Below are 17719 nucleotides of genomic sequence, written 5' to 3' on the forward strand. Positions count from 1 at the left end.
CATAACTTCAACCTGCTCCACTTATCTCTATTCTCACTCCCTGTTTGCTACTGGAATTCTTGTGAGTTTGATTTAAGTAACCTAATAGGTTAATCAATAATCCTCAATGACCTATATCTATAGGACTTACTTGTAACAGTCCCTGTCAGGTAGAATCCAGCATGTATTTGAAAGATATTACCTCAGGAAACACTCGGCATAGTCAGAGGCTATATGCTAGCACTAATAGACCACTGTCAAATGGTAAGACCATGACCTTTATATAATCAAGAGAACCTCTTACTCATAAATAAGAAAACCTGCAAGATGTTGGGACCAGCTCAAAACCCTTTAAGGAACCAGGTCTTTGCAGGTAATTTAATGTTAAGACAAGATGGATGACAAATTACAAAACTAGTTAATGTTTTCCAGGGTAATAAATCACAATCTTAGGAGTGAAATTTTCAAAATCAAAGAGATTATTTGTGTCTCCCAGGACCAAGAACTGCAACTAGACTCAGCACGCAGGCTAACTAAGTATTAGAGCTGAGGGAAATAGATGTCGCTGAATGATACATGACTCAGGGTGGGCAATAGCCAGTGTCCTCCTGCCATTATACAGCATTGGGAGATTATGTCAGCCATCTTTATGCCTATTACCAAAATTTTGATAATATTTGAAACAATGGTCCATATGTATCTCATTTTACAAACAACTTTTTCATTGTACATGATTCCCACAAGGAGAAGGACACTGAGCAGGATATTTTTTTTTTTGGTTTTTCTTTTTGTTTTTTTCAAGACAGGGTTTCTCTGTGTAGCTTTGCGCCTTTCCTGGAACTCGCTTTGGTGACCAGGCTGGCCTTGAACTCACAGAGATCCTCCTGCCTCTGCCTCCTAAGTGCTGGTATTAAAGGTGTGCGCCACCACTGCCTGGCAGGATACTTCTTTTCTAATTCCCACATCCATCCTGAACGCCACACTGCAGTCTCCCTCTTAAATCCTCTTCCTCTCAACCCTATACTGCTCTCAGTGACATTTTGTTATCAGGACAATTCCTGGGGAGTGGGGGAGGTGGTCTTGTCTATGAACTGCCATGCATGAGGGCCCAAGTTTGAATCATCAGCATTCACATACAAGCAAGGCCCTGAGGAGTGGTGATGCATGCCTGTAACCCTGGGGTGGGGGAAAGGGTGGGGACAGGAGGATCCCTGGAACTTAGTGGCTAGATACTCCAGCTGAATTAGTGAACTACTGGTTCAGTGACAGACAGTGTCTCAGAGAGTAAGGGGGACGACGATAGAGAAGAGTACTCAATGCCAACCTCTGGCCTCCACATGCATGCACACACATGCAGAGAGAGAGAGAGAGAGAGAGAGAGAGAGAGAGAGAGAGAGAGAGAGAGAGAGAGAGAGAAAGAGAGATCCCCCAAAAGTTCACCAGAAAGCAAATGCTTAAAGGAGACAAGAGTCCCCAGGCTGTCTTTTGCTCCCTATACCTCCAGGAGCTACCTAAGTCCTTTAAAGTCTTCAAAGGAGGTAGAGTGGGCTGGGAAGAGGGGAGGTAGGGGAAGCTTTGGTTTGGTAGTAAAAACAAGAAAATAAAAAATAAATTTAAAAAAATTAAATGAATGATTCAGTTCCAAGACATGCACCACATCCTACCAAACCAGAGCCAAAAACCATTGTCAAAATGCACTTTCTTCCCCTCAAGAGAAAACTCGGATTAGACACTGCATTCTAAGAAACCTTTGTTAAAGGGATGGTTCCCTTAAGCTTCAGTTCTCAGCTACTGGGAGAGGCTGGGAGACACAGGGCCATCCATCAACAGCGTCTACATCAGAGAAGTGCACTGTTTATTAACCAGAGGATCTTGTTTGGAGCTCTGTGGCTGGCTGATTCCCCTCCCCGCTCCTAAACATCATTTTCTCTGTGTTGAAGATACTTAGGTCTGCCTGGCTCCAGTGATCGGCATGCAGCGAACAAGTGACTATTCAGTATGTTGAACAGTCAGCCAGAAAACTCATTGCATGCATGGCCTGACTGCCCAAATGTAACTCTTCCTGGCAAGGCCATTTATTTTTCTTTCTAGAATGTTTGTTGTCATGGAAACTGGGCCACTGGCAGGCTGGAGACTGAGTTCTGCTTCCTATACCCACGTAGCTATGGCTACCCAACTCAAGGATAGACCTCTTCCATCATCACTTGCTTAAAAATAGTGGCCTTTCTTGGTTAGGAACAGCTTCACTGAAAGAGATGATCAGGTACGACACAGCCATCAGCAGGTACCTAAGTTGGGCCTGCATAAGCCTGGCCTGTCTGCAGAGAGTCGTAGATGAAAGAGGGGCTCATAGAACCCTGACCATTTTGCTGAAATCACAACTACTGATAGTCAAGGAAGTGGTATGTCACTCTTTCCTGTTGTGTGTCCACCAGGCTCCAATGGACAGCTCCGAGCCATGGTTACACATACGCAACCCTGGTTAAAACTCAGGAAATCACAAAACAGAATGGCATGATGTGAGAAACAGATTTGTAGGGACGGAAGGGGGTTTGGGCCTGGTGGGGGAGCAGGTAAGAGAGGATGGGATGAGAGTATGAGAATGTGTTTATTATACATGTATGAGATTGTCAACAAACAAGTTTAATTAGTAGAAAACAGAACAAAACCAAAAGAGTTTCTCAAGGGCCGAAGCTAAAATCAGCCTTGCTTAATGACTTAATCACAAAGCATGGAGCTTGTGTTGGCCTTGTGTTTTGTTTTGCTTGCTTGCTTTTTTACTTCTTAAATCTAATCATAGAGACAACAAATAGATAAGGAAGAAAGTGGAGAATAAAAAACATATGGGGTCTGCCCTTCCAAAAATAATTCCCCAGAAGTCCCCAAGGAAGCAAGCGCTTGAAAGAAAGTTTCGGAACAACCAATTCAAGGTCTTTCAAACTGTCTTTCATAAGATCTAATGACAACAGCAAATACTCGGTGCATAATAAGTGTGCTAAATCATTTCCAGTTTCTCATTTAACTTTCTGGGCGACTCCATGAGGCATGTGGGTTTCCTATTATCCCAGTGAGTCAGGAAGAGAGAGACTCAACAAACCCAGCCATTGGTCCTGTACAGTAAGAGGGAGGAACAAAAGTGGTACTAAACCCAGCCCAGCTGACCCCTCACCAGGCCCTTCTCCCTGAAATAGGGGCTTACTCCCCCACTCTCTTGATGCAGTTAGCACAGGCTGGCATTTTAAGGTTAGAAGCCTTTGCACATCCAGCGGCCACCACTTGTATTTGATCACGTGATCCTCACTTCCACCCTGCTGCTGTGAACCGCTCTGTAACATCTCACAAGTGACAACTGTCGGGAACGCAAGCCAGGCAGCCCCACCCAGGTGGTTTTCCAGTTTTACAAAGCAGAAACCTAATCTAGCAGAACAATGGCTTGCATCCAGTCACACACATAGCTGATAAATGCCAGACCTAACCCAGGGAGGCTGGTCCCCACATCACAGGCTGTCACGCTTAGGAACAGCACTGTCTTGCATCACAGTTTCTCAGCTGAACAGGAGCTAGCAGCCACACTGAGGCTCAACTCCAGATCAGTCGTCAAAACTAATCCTCTCCTGGGAGGACTGTTAAACAGTCCCTCATTAGAAGATCAGCTCTGCTCAGGCCTGCTGTGCCACTTAGGAAATGCTTCCGTGAGTGTCTTCTTTCCAGGCCTCTGGGTATATCTGAAACACTCCAACAGTGAAGCCTTATTCGTGAATTAAGTCAACTTGGAACCATTCAAATATGAAGTGTGGAAAGATTGCTATATTTCAGCTAGTATAATTCAAGGTGGAGGGGTGGAGGGGATGAGGTGAATGGAAGCACACATGCAGGCCAATAGCTTTAAGGAACAAAGTTCTGTCTATAGAACAGGGCCCCCAACTTAGGGAGATAGTGATTGAGCCATCTCAATGCTCATACTTAGCACAGATCTGTAATCTTAAGCCCCAAAGGTCTAAGGCAGGAGGATTTCATGTTTGAGGCCAGAAAGGAACACATAGTAGGACCCATTTCAGGGGGGAAAAAAGTATAATATGATTTTAGTACTAATCAGACACAAATATAAACACACGGTCCTCTGAATTCCTACGACTAGACTGCTGGTCTAGTTGTTGGGAGATTTGGGTGCAGGAGAGAGATTGTACAAGATCACTGTGCTGAATCCTAACACCAGCAAACAAACTTCACCAGGTCCCCACCTGACCCCCACCTCCACACACACCTTTTAAAACCAAACAGAAGGCTATAGAAAAGTCACTAAAATTCTCACCTTACAAGCATGAGGACTTGAGGACAAAAGCCAGTGTGGTGATAGACACATGCTGGCAATACCAGAGCAGGAGAGGCAGAAACAAGTAGATAGGCTGGCTCACTAGACAGACAGGCTAGCCTGCGCCTGCGTTGTGAGTTCAGGACAGGGTAAGACTCTTGCATAAGCAGTGTGGGTTGTGCCTGAGGAGAAACAATACCCATCATGGTCCTCTGGCCTTCACACACACACACACACACACACACACACACACACACACACACACACACACCACAACACAGTGAACCAGAAATGTCCCCAGAAGCACACTCTGATTGCCACACCACAAGACACATTCTACCATTTGTTCTCTTCACAGTCTCTTCCCACAACCAGGCTTCCCTTCTCTCCATTTTCTATTGATTCAACCTGCGCAGTCTAAATCCCCAAGTGACCTGGTTGAAGAAGCCTCCCTGGTCCTCCCGTCTGGGTTTCTTCACAGATGCCTTCTTCCATACATCTGACGTTTATGTCCAAATCATAGCAATGACCATAGCTAGACTTGCAGTCTGGGGCCACAGCCTAGCCCTTGCTGTTACTCAGCAGCCATTTCCAAGTGAGAAGTCTGAGCTTCCCTCTCTATAGCCCCTGGCTTGTGTATGCCTTTAGGGCATACAGCACCTAATGTTAAAGCCACCATGCAGGGCACAGAGTAAATGTTATGCCATCTGTGCGTTTGTTAAAATGAGGAGCTTATTCCTTTACATTTCTAACGGGTTGAGCCCTGCCTGCTTCTGATAAGAACAGGATGGCACACACACCTCTACTAAGTCTTCCCCACCCTTACCCCCACCCCCACCCCCACCCCCAAGGGAAAACTAGGTTAAGTTTCTCAGCCTGCAGATTCATCACTAACCCATCGCCTCTCCAGTTTTAACGTAATACATTTCTGGGAATTCTGTTCAAGGGCAGTGTGATGAAAGGGGGCCACAGGAATTGTGCATTTCTGGTGAGCTTGTGGGTATAGTTGCTGGTTCGAGGGCCCCACAAGAGCCACTGGATCTAACCACAGCAGCAATGGCAGCCAAATGCACTCCCGTTTCCTAGGGCATGTAATGAAAAACAAAACCTGCCTTGGGTTGCCCTTCCTCCACTTCAAATGCTCATGAGATTGTTTTTGGTACATTAGCAAAATACTGAAGTCCTACTCTGAGCCATAAACAGCTGGGAACAGGTTCCTTTGTTTGTGCCTGTAGTGTTGGTTCAGTCACATCCTATCAATAAATCAGAAGGCGGTGAAGGAGACACTCTGGAAGATTCCGTTCCAGTGATAGACAAACCAAGGAATGAGTAAAGGTGGGGGAAAGAAGCAGATGGCCCCTCACAGGAGTCTTTCCAGACAGTCCAGGCATCCGGAGACAGCCCTGGAGCCTGGCAGCGAGCCCCAGTAGAGCTTTTATTAGGAAGGGCCCCACCCTTTAACACTTGCCACCTATGGCCCCTTTCCCGGATGTTCCTCTCTGTTCCCAGTAAACAGTGAGTGGCAGCATATTGATCAGGAGCCCTTTGAACCCCGCACAGTCCCTTTGCTGTTATGCCAAGTCTCCCAGAGGTCCATGTGAAGAAAAACACCCTCTCTGTGTCTCCTTTTCCAGATGTCCCTGGGCCAGCAGCCGTCCGCAAGAGTGGCTTGTCTGCGGTGCAAGGGAATGTGCTCCGGCTTCGAGCCTCACTCGTGGAGGTAACGCATTTGGTCAACGGGACTGTCTGCTTTCGTTTCTTGACTGTCCTTTCCAAAAATGTGGGTGGTTCTCTCTGCTGGCCCGGGGTAGGAGGGTACATGCTGGGAAGGGCAGCTGGGGAATGGGGGCCCTCCTTTCTGTCCTAATTCAGGAATGAGTGAATGTTGTAAAGATCTTGGGGAGCAAAACTAAGGGCAAGTTGCTTTGCATTTCATAAACCATCTCAAGGTAGATGATATCAAGCTGGTCCAGCAAGGATTTTTTTTTTCCTTGCTGTGACCAAACATCTGACGAGGAGCAATCTAAGGGAGGAAGGGTTTCTTCTGGCTCACAGTTGGAGGGGACACCATCTGCCATGGAAAGAAAGGCATGGGGGCAGGAGTGTACAGTTAGCACTCTCACATCTTAGTGGAACAGGAAGCAAAGGCCAGACAAGAAGTAGAGCTGGGCTATGAAAACCCCAAGGCCCACTCCCATGGACCCACTTCCTCCAATCCAGCAAGGCTCCATCTTACCGTTTCTATAACTGTATAAAACAGCTACCAGCTGGGACCAAGTATTCCAACATATGAGCCTAGTGGAGAGATTTTACAGACAAGCCACAACAGATGAGTATGGGATGCCTTTGGGGAAGAACTGTCCCCTCTCGGGTCTGAAGATGGGCTTGCTCTCACCTCACTGAAGCAGTGTCTCTGGGGTAGATTTTAGCCACCTAGGTGTGGCTCCTGAAACAGAGGTCAAAGGTCGAGCTGGGGAAATAGCTCCATCAGTCAAGTGCTTGCCTTGCCAGCATGCGGACTGGACCACCCTTTCCAAAACTCGAATGTCTCTGGGGAGGCAAGCACAGGAGGATCCCTGGTGCTTCCTGGCCACCCAGGCCAGCTTTCCTGGCAAAGTCCAGTATGACTTCTTTGCAACTTCAAAAGCCATGAGAGACTTGTCTCAAATAACAGGAAAGGCAGCACCTGAGAAATGACGCCAAAAGTTGTCCTCTGACTTCACACACAGAGGCACACACATGCACACACACACACACACACACACACACACACACACACGCATGCACACACACACAGAGGCACACACATGCACACACACACACACACACACACACACACACACACACTCAGCATGCACACACGCACGTAGTCAAAGGCATTCTGTCCACAGTGCCGGGAAACCAGATCCTGTGATTCCTATCTTTACATGAGGAGTGTCAGGTCCAGCCAGAGTTCTGGAATTTGTCTTTCTTCTTTTTATCTCTGAGGGCTCTGAAACGATGTTGAGGCTGCCGGTGAACACAACGGCCCAGCAATCTTCATGTCGGCAGCTGTGGGACGGTAGCTCTAGAGCTGTGCAGGACACAAACTGGGTGACTGTCCCCGCCACCACAAAGAAAGGGGGCACACTCCATAGAACACCACAGCAAACCAAGGGCTTTTGTTCTCAGCGTCTTACTATAGCTTGGGCATTCAATGGGGATCAAAATTCCCCAGGTGTTTCCTAAGATGCTGGCATCCACAGTGAGATTGCAGTTGAAAAGTATCTGCCATGCACGAGGCCCTATCTCAAAAGAAAACAGCCTAGTTATTAATAAGCAAACTCTTCTATGTTGGAATGTTAATCAACATTATATATTAGATAGTGTTTCTCCTGTTTGCAAGTATGTACGGGGAAGGTGGGTAATTGGGAAGAATTTACTAACTGACATGATTTGAATTTAGGCCTGAATGAGACACAGTCTCATGCTCTTAAATGTCTGCACTATGGCAGATTGTAAGCTTTGGAGGCACTGTTCCATTCCTTAACTCCATTTCCTGACTGGCTTCAGCCTCAGAGGAGCCCACATGGTCTTCCATTGAAGGGACCCTGGAAGTCATATAACCCAGGCCTCTATCCCTACATAACTTCCTCCTTCAGCTGACTTGACCCCAGCAGCAAGGATTCCATTCATTCCTGCTTTAGCCATTTGAGCAGATTGTAGCCTGGAGGGAAGTTAACTTATCCATTGTGAATCCTACTAGTCCTAAATCTTCCTTCCACCATGTCTCAGACAATACCAAGGAATTTCTTCAACTCTTTGATGATCTCTGTAAACTTCTTGAGACAGGGAGTAAATGCTCACTCGATGCACAGTTCTGGGCTGCTGCTACCTAGCATCCTAAAACAGTCCTGTTGTGTATGTGGTTTGGTCATCTAGTTGTTTACGGAGGCAAAGCAATCTGGTCCTATCCATCACGCTTCCTAGGAACAGAAGTCTCCTTGCATTGTTTTAACCCTTGTGTTTACTTGTCATCCTGCCCATGGGTTGAATATCAAGTGAATTTCTTGAGAAGCACAGATTGAATTTGGAGGTCCTACATAAAACATGTCACCTTGCATTGGAATGATTATACGAGGAGTTTATATTCAACCCACGTTGATGTACAGATGTCACAGCATCTCAGAGGGGACACACTTCCACACATCTTCATGTCCCAGTTTTCACAGTCAGTTGATGAAGATGCTGTATTAGTTGATGTTTAATTTCTGTGGCAGTGATAAATACCCCAAGTAAAGCAACTTTAAGGAAAAGAATTCGTTTGGGCTCCCAGTTCTAGAAGGTATATATAGTCCATTTTGTCGGGGGAAAGCATGACAGCAGGAAGATGAGGCCGGCCCATCACCTTGCATCGGCAGCCCAGAAGAGAGAGAAAACAGGAGGTGGTGTCAGTCCATCAAATTTCAAAGCCCGCCCCCAGTGATACTCTTCCTTCAGCAAAGCTCTACTTCCGAAAGTTTTATAACCTCATAAACATCACCATCAGTTGGGGGCCAGTTATCCAAACATGTGAGCCTATGGAGGATATTTCACATTCAAATCACAAGAGATAGTTAAATGACTGAACTTTTGTCAACCTGGTTTGAAGGGAAAGCCAGCACCTATCTGCCTGTCCAAAAAGAGAGGAGAATTGGCCACATTAATGCCACTTAGGTTCTTTGGGGGATGTGCATGTGTCCCTCACATATGGGTCCCTAACAAGAACTATGGCAGAGTTGGAAGGTGTCTTCCTCAAATGTCACAGTACAGCAGTGTGCCCAATACTAAGAAGAGCAGGACTATCATGGACACAACCTCAGAGAACATCCCCATGTTTGCTAATGTTTTCCGCATCTCAAATGGGTTGCATTCCCAGCGGCTCAGGTAGCATCCCGGGATCCCACATTAACAAAAACAGCCCTGAGCAGCCTCCACATCAGGTTCCACACATAGAGTCAAGTGGAACACAAAAGACTTACAGTTGGGGCAGTCCTGTGTGCCAACACACTGTGCTTTTCTTTCCACGTCTGCTATTGTCACCTCTCAAGTGAAAATGACTATCACTGTCCATCACTAGTCTTCCAGCCTGCCTCTTAAAAGGAGGGGCAAGAGACTCCAATGGACTGTGAATGAGATAGATGCCCACTTACACAGAACAGGGAACTCCTTTCTGTGGGACCAAAAAAGAAAAGACTTCTCATGTGCAACCTGCAGTGCCCTTAAGGTCCGTGGTCTCCTTTGGGGCTGGGACAAATCCTTCAGGTCATAGATTTAACTCTTCTACATGACAATACACCAGATGTGAACATTCTGTCCATCAAGCCACACAAGATGCAGCCTGACACGAAACAGAAATTAGTTGTTTTTCACCAAACTCTCATCAGTGTCCCACCTACGCACATTTGGGAGTGAGTCTAGGGTAGCTGAAGTACCCCATACCCCCTAATTCCATTGCAGTTCAGCCTTCTCCTGCTTCACGTTACACTTCCCTCTCCTTCTGCCATGCCAGTCGTGAGCTCCTTGGAGGTTCCAGTCAAACCTCCTCTTCAAATGAGATGCCCGTCTCCACCCCACCCCCAACCCACACAATTGAAGTGTTGGGGCTGCTGATGCTTCAATGATGGAGCCTGAAGCAGAGGATGTTTTTGTCTACATCCCAAGCTTTTATCCACTAGATGACAGGGGCACCCTGCCTCCTAACCATGACAATGAAACTGCCAACTGCCAATGTTGCTAACTACCCACTGAGGGATGTGATTTGAGTTGAGTGGCCATGGCTGTAAGACTATCCAGTGATACCCGTGACAGCCAGACGTAAATGCAAACAGGGCTGTTTCAGGTTGCTTTGACTCCACCATGCATCTGCAGCCGAGCCCCCGTGCCTTGCCCCCATCCCTGCGGTGGGTCTTAACATCGCTCACTTTTCTTTTCTTTCTTTTTTTTTTTTTTAACAATCTCTTAAATTGCATGCACTGGGGCGTCTGGGACACTGCACAGCAAGCCTATGGTGACAGGCCTGTGAAGGGAGGGGAGAACACTTTCCTTCTCACACCATGGAACTCTCTGGAGCGCTAAACCTTTACAGCATGACACAAAACAGTCAAACACTTTCTTTTATTAATTGTCAGAGGGAGAGGCACCAGGGCTTTCAAGTGAACTTGAAACTTCCCCAGAATGTATTTCCTCCTCCTGGGCCCCTGACAGAACCACCCTCCAGGGACATCAATCTCCCCAGCTGGAAGGTTTTACTCAGTACACTCCCTTCCCCCTGGCTTCTATCCACAAATCTGAAGAAAATTCCCACCAGATCTCACTTCAGTGGGCATGCTGAAGAATTTCAACCAGAACTTATGCAGCTCATGAATCATAGTGAACAATTTTAATGATTCTTAAGAGCAGAGAACTTAGCATACTTTTTTTTTTTTGTAAAGGGCCAAATAATAAATATTTTAGGTTTTGATGGTCAGAGGGCCTCTGTTGTAACTATTCAACTGTGCCGTTCTAGCCCCAAAGCAACCAAGGGTAGGCATGCAAATAGATGAGCATGCCGTGTTTCAATAAAACTTTATTTGTAAAAAGAAAGTCAGGGGCCAAGTTCAGACCACAGTCCACACACATTTTGAATAAATTTGCTTTTGTTTTGGTAACCACCAAGAGGAAACTGCAGCTCTTGTTGACAACCATCATGAAACACAACCTCCTCAGATGATATTTGCATTCTGAATTCCCCAAAGCCAGACAGAAAAGAGACAGGTGTGCTGCCCCAAAGACCTTGTCTGTCTGCTGCCACTCTTTCCAGGTTAATAACGTGAAACTCTGTGCTTGGGCACAAAACAGTAGATGCTGCTGCTACAGCCAAAGCATGTCTTCTCTGTAGGATGACCTCACTTCTTTCCACTGTCCCCCAGGAAAATATGCAAGTCTTGTAAATGCAGCCAGGAGGAGCACTGTCTGAGCTCCGACCTGGAGGACGATCGGAAAATCGGGCGCCTGCTGATGGACTCCAAGTATGCCACCCTTACTGCCCGGGTGAAAGGTGGAGATGGCATCCGCATCTATAAGAGGAACCGCATGATCATGACCAACCCCATCGCCACCGGCAAAGACCCCACCTTTGACACCATAACCTATGAGTGGGCTCCCCCAGGAGTCACCCAGAAACTGGTAAGAATGGCCTCTTCCTACCCTGTTAAGTGTGATCTGTGTCATGGATTCCTGAAACTCAATGATGAGGTAGAAATGGCTGTAGTTTCAGTTCTGTTCCTGCTTCAGGTTATGACGCAAAGGCAGGCTGGGCCTCAGTTTTTCTCATTCACAGAATGGAGAGAGGTGGTTATATGAATTCTTGAGGGCTGTCCAGTTCTATACAGGGGCATTCAATATGTCTTTGGGGCTCCTCACTTCTGAACAGTGGAATGGTTTAACACAGTTCTCTGAAGGCTCATTTTTCTCTGTGAGATGTTCATTTCCATATGAAATGATCTGGAACCCTCAACAAATCCGTGGGAAAACAGAAAAGCAGTCCTCCCTCCTCAGACATGGAACCCTCTTGATCTTAGATAAATGAATGAATGAATGAATGAATGAATGAATGGATCTTAAGCTTTCATGAACTCCACCACCCTGCAAGACAGAGAGATTCCCTTACACAAGAAACAAAGAGTGACTTTGCAAGTTGTCCAAGTGAAGCAAGGGACTGAAGGCTGGCCATGGAGGGTGGCATCAGAGCAGTGGCAGAGCCAGAACATGCCAGGGGACCCAGAAATCCCGTCTTCTCTCAGCTCCCAGAGTTTGCAAACCATCAGTCGGTGCTCACAAAGTCAGTGGGACACAAGCCATCAAGTCATAAAGATCTGGCGGAGGGTATCAGGAAGCAGCTGGTGAAAGCCCCGGATATGCTCCCCATCTAATCAGGGGCAGCCATCAGAGGGCCATGGTAAATGCTGCCTTGTAAAACCGCCTGACACTACAAAGCCCTCCTGTCTGCCTCACAGCTGGCTGGTCTCAGTTCTGGCACTGGCCAACTCTCTCTTTTCGTTTACCCTCCCTCCTCTGTTTTCATTACCAAGTGGTCGAGCCTGATTGAATGTTGGAAGTGGGACAGAATCTGGCTGTCCATCATCCTTCCCTACCAGAATAAAAGCTAGAGGACTCTATCAGCCTTCCAAGCTGGTGCCCATCAGCCTGCCCGTGCCTCTGTATCAAGCACTGCTATGTATCGGTCATCAAACAAAGATTATTTCACCCATAGCTTTATATAATTTCCTAATGTATTACACATATACTGTTGTTGCAATCAGGTACCTAGAGGGAAACTGAGCCTCAGAGGAGACCTTCAACTAGCCAAATGCCCAGCTGATTTAGGTGGAGCCAAGCCTTGATTTCAGGCTTCCATGCCCACCCCCATCAAAGCCTATATTCCTTCAACCCCAACCTAGGCCATGCGGGAGAGGAGGCAAGCAGGAGAGTTAGCTTATTTGAAAGAAGGCTTCCAAGAAGGGAGAGAAGCTTGAGTGGGCTTTGGCTGCCAGCCAGGAAAGGAGGGGAACGAAAAAGAAGGTGGAGGGAGCCAGCATCTACTTAGCAGTCTGCATGCATGTCTTCTGAATGTCTGCCACTCTTTACGTCACAGCCACTGTGTGGTTGAGTGTGTCACAGCCCATTCGAAGCGGGCACACACCCAGGCTTGTGAGTCTCATGCCTCATGATCTGCTGTCACATCCAAGGTGACCACTGACAATCAGCAGTGATCTGCTTCCCTCTGAGCCCATCACACCTCAGCATCCTACTTAACACAGACTCTGGGTGCAGTCACCTGGGGCTGACATGTGAGATGTAACTCATGTATTGTCCTTAGCTAACAGCGAGAGAAAACCCAGGAAGAGATACCGTGGGCTGCATGTCCTGACTCCAGAGCCCAGGTGTGTTCTCCTGCAAAACCCAGGAAACAGCCCTTTGCCTGAGCCTTAGCTCTCAGCATAGCTGGCTTTTCTCCTGATGCTTGTGAGCTCTAAAGGCTCTCCACCTGAGATGTCCCCGTCAGATGCAGAGCATTACTCCGGCCCCCAGGAAATTCACAAATACCAAATGAGTCTTTCCAGCTTGGGCTGCCTCTCCCTAAAGGTCTGGGTCATGAGACTTTAACTACCTTCCTAGAGAGACATCTGGAAGATTGTCTTACAAAAGCCAGACCAGTGCCAGACATCACTGGGGCCCAGACTTCTAACTCTGCCATCTTAGTCTACACTGGGAGTAGAATCCATAGTGAGTGCCTGGAGGCCTGGGCTGAGCAGGATCACAAGCCCTTCATCAAGGATCAACTAGCAATGTCTGTCATGAGCATGGACAGAGAGGTGATGGCAAACAGGCAAGGCTAGACCTCACAGCCTCACAGCACGCACTAATGGCAAGTGGATATGCAGGGTTCTGGACAGTGCAAAGATGGAGCCAGCCACACAGTTGCAGCAGGACCACTGAATCCTGAGGGAAGAAACCTCCCATTCCCCAAGGCCCAGTCAAGAATCCACTTGCAGCCACACATACCCATGGGCAATGCAGAGTTGTTAAGGGACACTATAGGTGCAAAGACAATGAGTATCAATGCTATGGGATTCCTGGCAAAGGATAGGGAAGGTACTGAAGGCCAGAGAAACAGACACAGCCAGCAGACAGGGGATCCTGATACCAGATGACAGGGAAGAAAAGAACTTGAGACCCAAGCTACCAGGTCCAAAGCTGTTGCTACTGCATATTATCTGTGTGAGTCAAGGGCCTACTCAACCCTTCTGTGTCTGTTTCCCACATTATATCAGTACCTTCCTCTTAGGTTTCCATGAGAATTAAAGGGGTCAGCAGATATATGAGAGCTTTACATTATAAAAATCCCTGGAACATGGTAAGATCCACCTGCCGTATTGTGGTCTATTCCCACCACTGTTAAACCACTGACCTTGGGGGAATCCAGCTCCCTAGCAATAAAAGCAATTACTCCCCCCAAGAGATAAATCCTGTGAGTGGGCTTCTCCTACAACTGGAGTAGTGAGGTGTTGCCTGAGCAGCAAAGCTCTTGCCTCCACCTTCCCAAACTCGTTCTTTGGACAATGGGGCAAAGACAGGCCCTGGGCAGCCCCTAAAAAGGGGCTGTGTGGGTGGCTTGGCCACCCAAAGCTGTGTCCTAGTCCATCCCCAGGGCCCTATACCTTGACCTAGACGTTGGCACATTCAGCTGTCATTTCTCACTGTCGTTTGATGGCCACAGCCCCTTCCCTGCCACCCTTCAATGCCCCCAGAGAGACTGACCCTAGATGTCCGCTTCCACTGTGCACACAAAAGAACCTGTCTGAGGGTTCCCTTCTGCGCACACTTAATGCCCCTCATATTGCAGTCTGGTAATGCATGGAAATCTCTTCACACACCCAAAGGACTGAGCCTCGGTTCTTGAGAGCCACCTAGGCAACACAGTCACCTGTTATTTCCCAATAACTAAAAAAAAAAAAAAAAGCCACTACACCCATTGCCTCTTAATACAGGGTAGAGAAGAATCCCTTCAGATGGGGCAGCAGCTGTGTGGTGTCTCAAGGAATCTGTTTATCCTTGCATTAGCTAGAGGATCTCAACCTCCTTGGCCAGGTGGAGTCCTTTGGCCCTTTGGCCCTCTCCAAGCTGGAGTAAACTACTTCTCACTGTGTTGTGAGGAGGGTTGGGCAAGGTTGCCCCAGTCCTCCCCTAGTACTCATGCAGCCTGCCCTGAACTTAGCAGATGACAAAATTAGAGTCCACAGAGGTTAGGCCCTTGGGGAGATGAATTAGTTGCTGAGCCTCTGCCCCACCATCCCAGGATTCTGGCCAGCTCCTGTTTCTGGGAAAGTACTTGAAAAGCAACTGGACATGTGCGGATGGACCTGGAGTTGACCGAGTGCACTATGAGAATTTGTGTCAGCAAAGACTCAGATGGGGGTTCCTGGGATCTAGGACACAGTCAACAAGAAGGTATCCACAGTCAGATGGCAATCTGACTTCAGTAGAAGCTGGCCACATGGCTCTTATCTTCTCCAGAATTTAGTTATTTAAAAATTCAGTGACTACCAGGCCTGGGACATACCCATCCCAGGTTCTTCTCCCACATTATTCAGCTTCCTGTTGCTATGACAAATGCATAGGATAAATGACTTACAAAGAGGAAAAGGTTGTTTGGGCTCCTGGTTCTGGAGGCCTGGGTCTGTGATCAAGTGGGTCCATGTGACACTACCGTAGGAACATGAGGAAAGCCTCTCACTTCACAGCAAGGAAGCAAGGAAGAAGGGACCAGGGTCCCTCTCTACCCTCTTAAAAGGCTTGTCCCAAAGTGACCTAAAAGCCCCATTACACTCCACCTCTTTTAAGTGTCCACCACATCCCAATAGCACCAAGTGGGAAACCAAATCATTAACTCATGCATCTTGGGGAACAGTGACCATTCACATTGTGGACTCTCTGCTTACTAGTATCCGACAGTAGCTTTGGCTGCTCAGTGCGATTTTCAGTGGAAGTTTACATGTTAATCCCCATAATTCCCAGTGAGTTCAGCTCTGCGTGGCAAGACTCGGGCCAGCTGGGTTCACAGAGAACGGACAGTGGGAGCCAGGCCTCTCAGTTTCTCATGCTGTGGCCTTGACCTTTATCATCCCTCTGACCTCCCCATCCCTAAGACCCACTGGGCAGAAGATCTCTGGCTGTGAAGGAAACAATAGCTATTTTAAACACATTAATATTCAGACAATTACCAGTCACATAGATGGGGGGTGCTATTGACGTGAGACCCTGTCGATTCCACTCTTAGAGGTGCTGACACATATTTTAAAATTAATAAACCATGAAATACCATATTCCCATAATGATCTAATTATACTTTTCCAAGGAAAGCAATTTTAAACTAGATTGATTTTTCTTTTAATCAGGGGTATTGCCCATGAGGTAAATGAAATAAAAATGTTCATTTTGGAAGGGAACATAATCCACACTACAAAGCCAGCGAACATAAAATGAGCATTGTTTTCACCAAAAATGAGACTCGGTGGCGAAGCCTCGGGCAAGTAAAAGCTCACGCAAGCCCCTCTGAGGTGTCACCAACAGTCCCAGCACTTCTTCTTGGGGAATTAGTGAGTTTTCAAAATCCCAAAGCATGAGGAACTTGCCTTGCCTCAGTTCCCCCGCTAGGTGCTTGGGGTCCCGGTTGATTTACCTCATATATTTGTTTCTTGCTAGTGTTTCATTGAAAAGTGGTTACATTCATCATTTTCCCTTGTTGCTGTGGCAGAATAAATGGCAGAAACAGCTTAAGAAGGAGGATTTATCATGACTCCCATTTTAAAAGGGTGTAGCCATCAAGGTGGGGAAAGCATGGTGGCAGGAGGGGCTCCTGGCTGTGACTGTGGGAGCATACGGCCAGTGATTATTCACAGCAGAGCAGGAAGCAGATAGAGAAGGCTGGAACTAGAAGTAGGCTATAAATCCCAAGGCATCCCCTCTAAGTGACCCACCTCCCAAAGGTTTCACAACTTCCCCCAAAATAACACCACCGCAGGGAACCCAGTTTTTGGACACGTGAGCCATGGGAGGCATTCCACATTCGAACTCTGATAGTAGTGAAAGGTCTTGAAGCAACTTTCCACCTCGGTGACTGAGACTCGCAGCCAGCATGCAGACTCTTGGGTGCCACAGCTGCCCTGCAGAACTGGGGACTGTGCTTGAGAATCTCTGTTAGCGAGTTTTCCAAAGGCTTCTCGCACACTGTGTCAGTTAGCAAACATGGCAGTGAAGTATAAAGTGCATTTCAAAAGGAGGAAAGTCACAGACAGGAAAGGAAGAGCAGCAAGCAGCATGCTGTAGGTGGTGTAGGCCTGTCACCGAATCCCAGAGCCTGCTGGACTTGCATGGTGCTCACTTTTGTAACCGGGAAACGTGCAGATAGAGGGTGTGGAGGTGGCTGAAGTTACACAGCCAGCATGCTCAGGACCAGAATTTCAATCTAACATGGGCTAAATCCAGAACCTTCATTCTCGCTACTAAACTCTAAGGGACTTCTGCCCTTGGGGAGTGGATGGTTGCACTAGAAGGTAAACACACACACATGCATGTACACATATACACACACACACACACACACACACACACACACACACACACAAACAAGCTGGCCAAAGCTTCTAAGCACAGAAGAGATGAGCAGAATTTTTCCTTCATGAGCATCTCCATCAGCAGAAGTAGCAATAAAGCACATCGACTATAGGACCAGAGAGAAGACAGTACCTTGTAGGCCTAGGTCAAGTAAGGTCAGCCTCTGCATTCCTGTTGCCATGATTCTGCAATGGTTTTATCATCTGGTTACTGCCCAGAAAGTAACAACAGAGAAGAAGTTTAAAGAATTGA

The 17719-nt window shown here is 47.2% G+C and overlaps 1 protein-coding gene across 2 annotated transcripts in view; it reads left to right on the forward strand.

Annotated features, from left to right (window-relative positions):
* The window catches only part of Lmcd1 (LIM and cysteine rich domains 1), a 64549-nt gene that overhangs the window by 27516 nt on the left and 19314 nt on the right, over window positions 1-17719 (forward strand). Inside the window, exons 1-3 of one of the 2 annotated variants that reach the window (XM_059256831.1) lie at window positions 2106-2242; window positions 5926-6011; window positions 11221-11476. In XM_059256831.1, the coding sequence (XP_059112814.1) occupies window positions 5926-6011; window positions 11221-11476 (342 nt within the window). In that variant the 5' untranslated portion in view covers window positions 2106-2242. Of the gene's footprint in view, window positions 1-2105; window positions 2243-5925; window positions 6012-11220; window positions 11477-17719 lie in introns of those variants that run through there. The other variant, XM_059256830.1, reaches the window with a different exon arrangement.

The sequence above is a fragment of the Peromyscus eremicus genome, chromosome 3, assembly GCF_949786415.1.
Source record: "Peromyscus eremicus chromosome 3, PerEre_H2_v1, whole genome shotgun sequence".
In the NCBI taxonomy this organism is placed as follows: Eukaryota; Metazoa; Chordata; class Mammalia; order Rodentia; family Cricetidae; genus Peromyscus; species Peromyscus eremicus.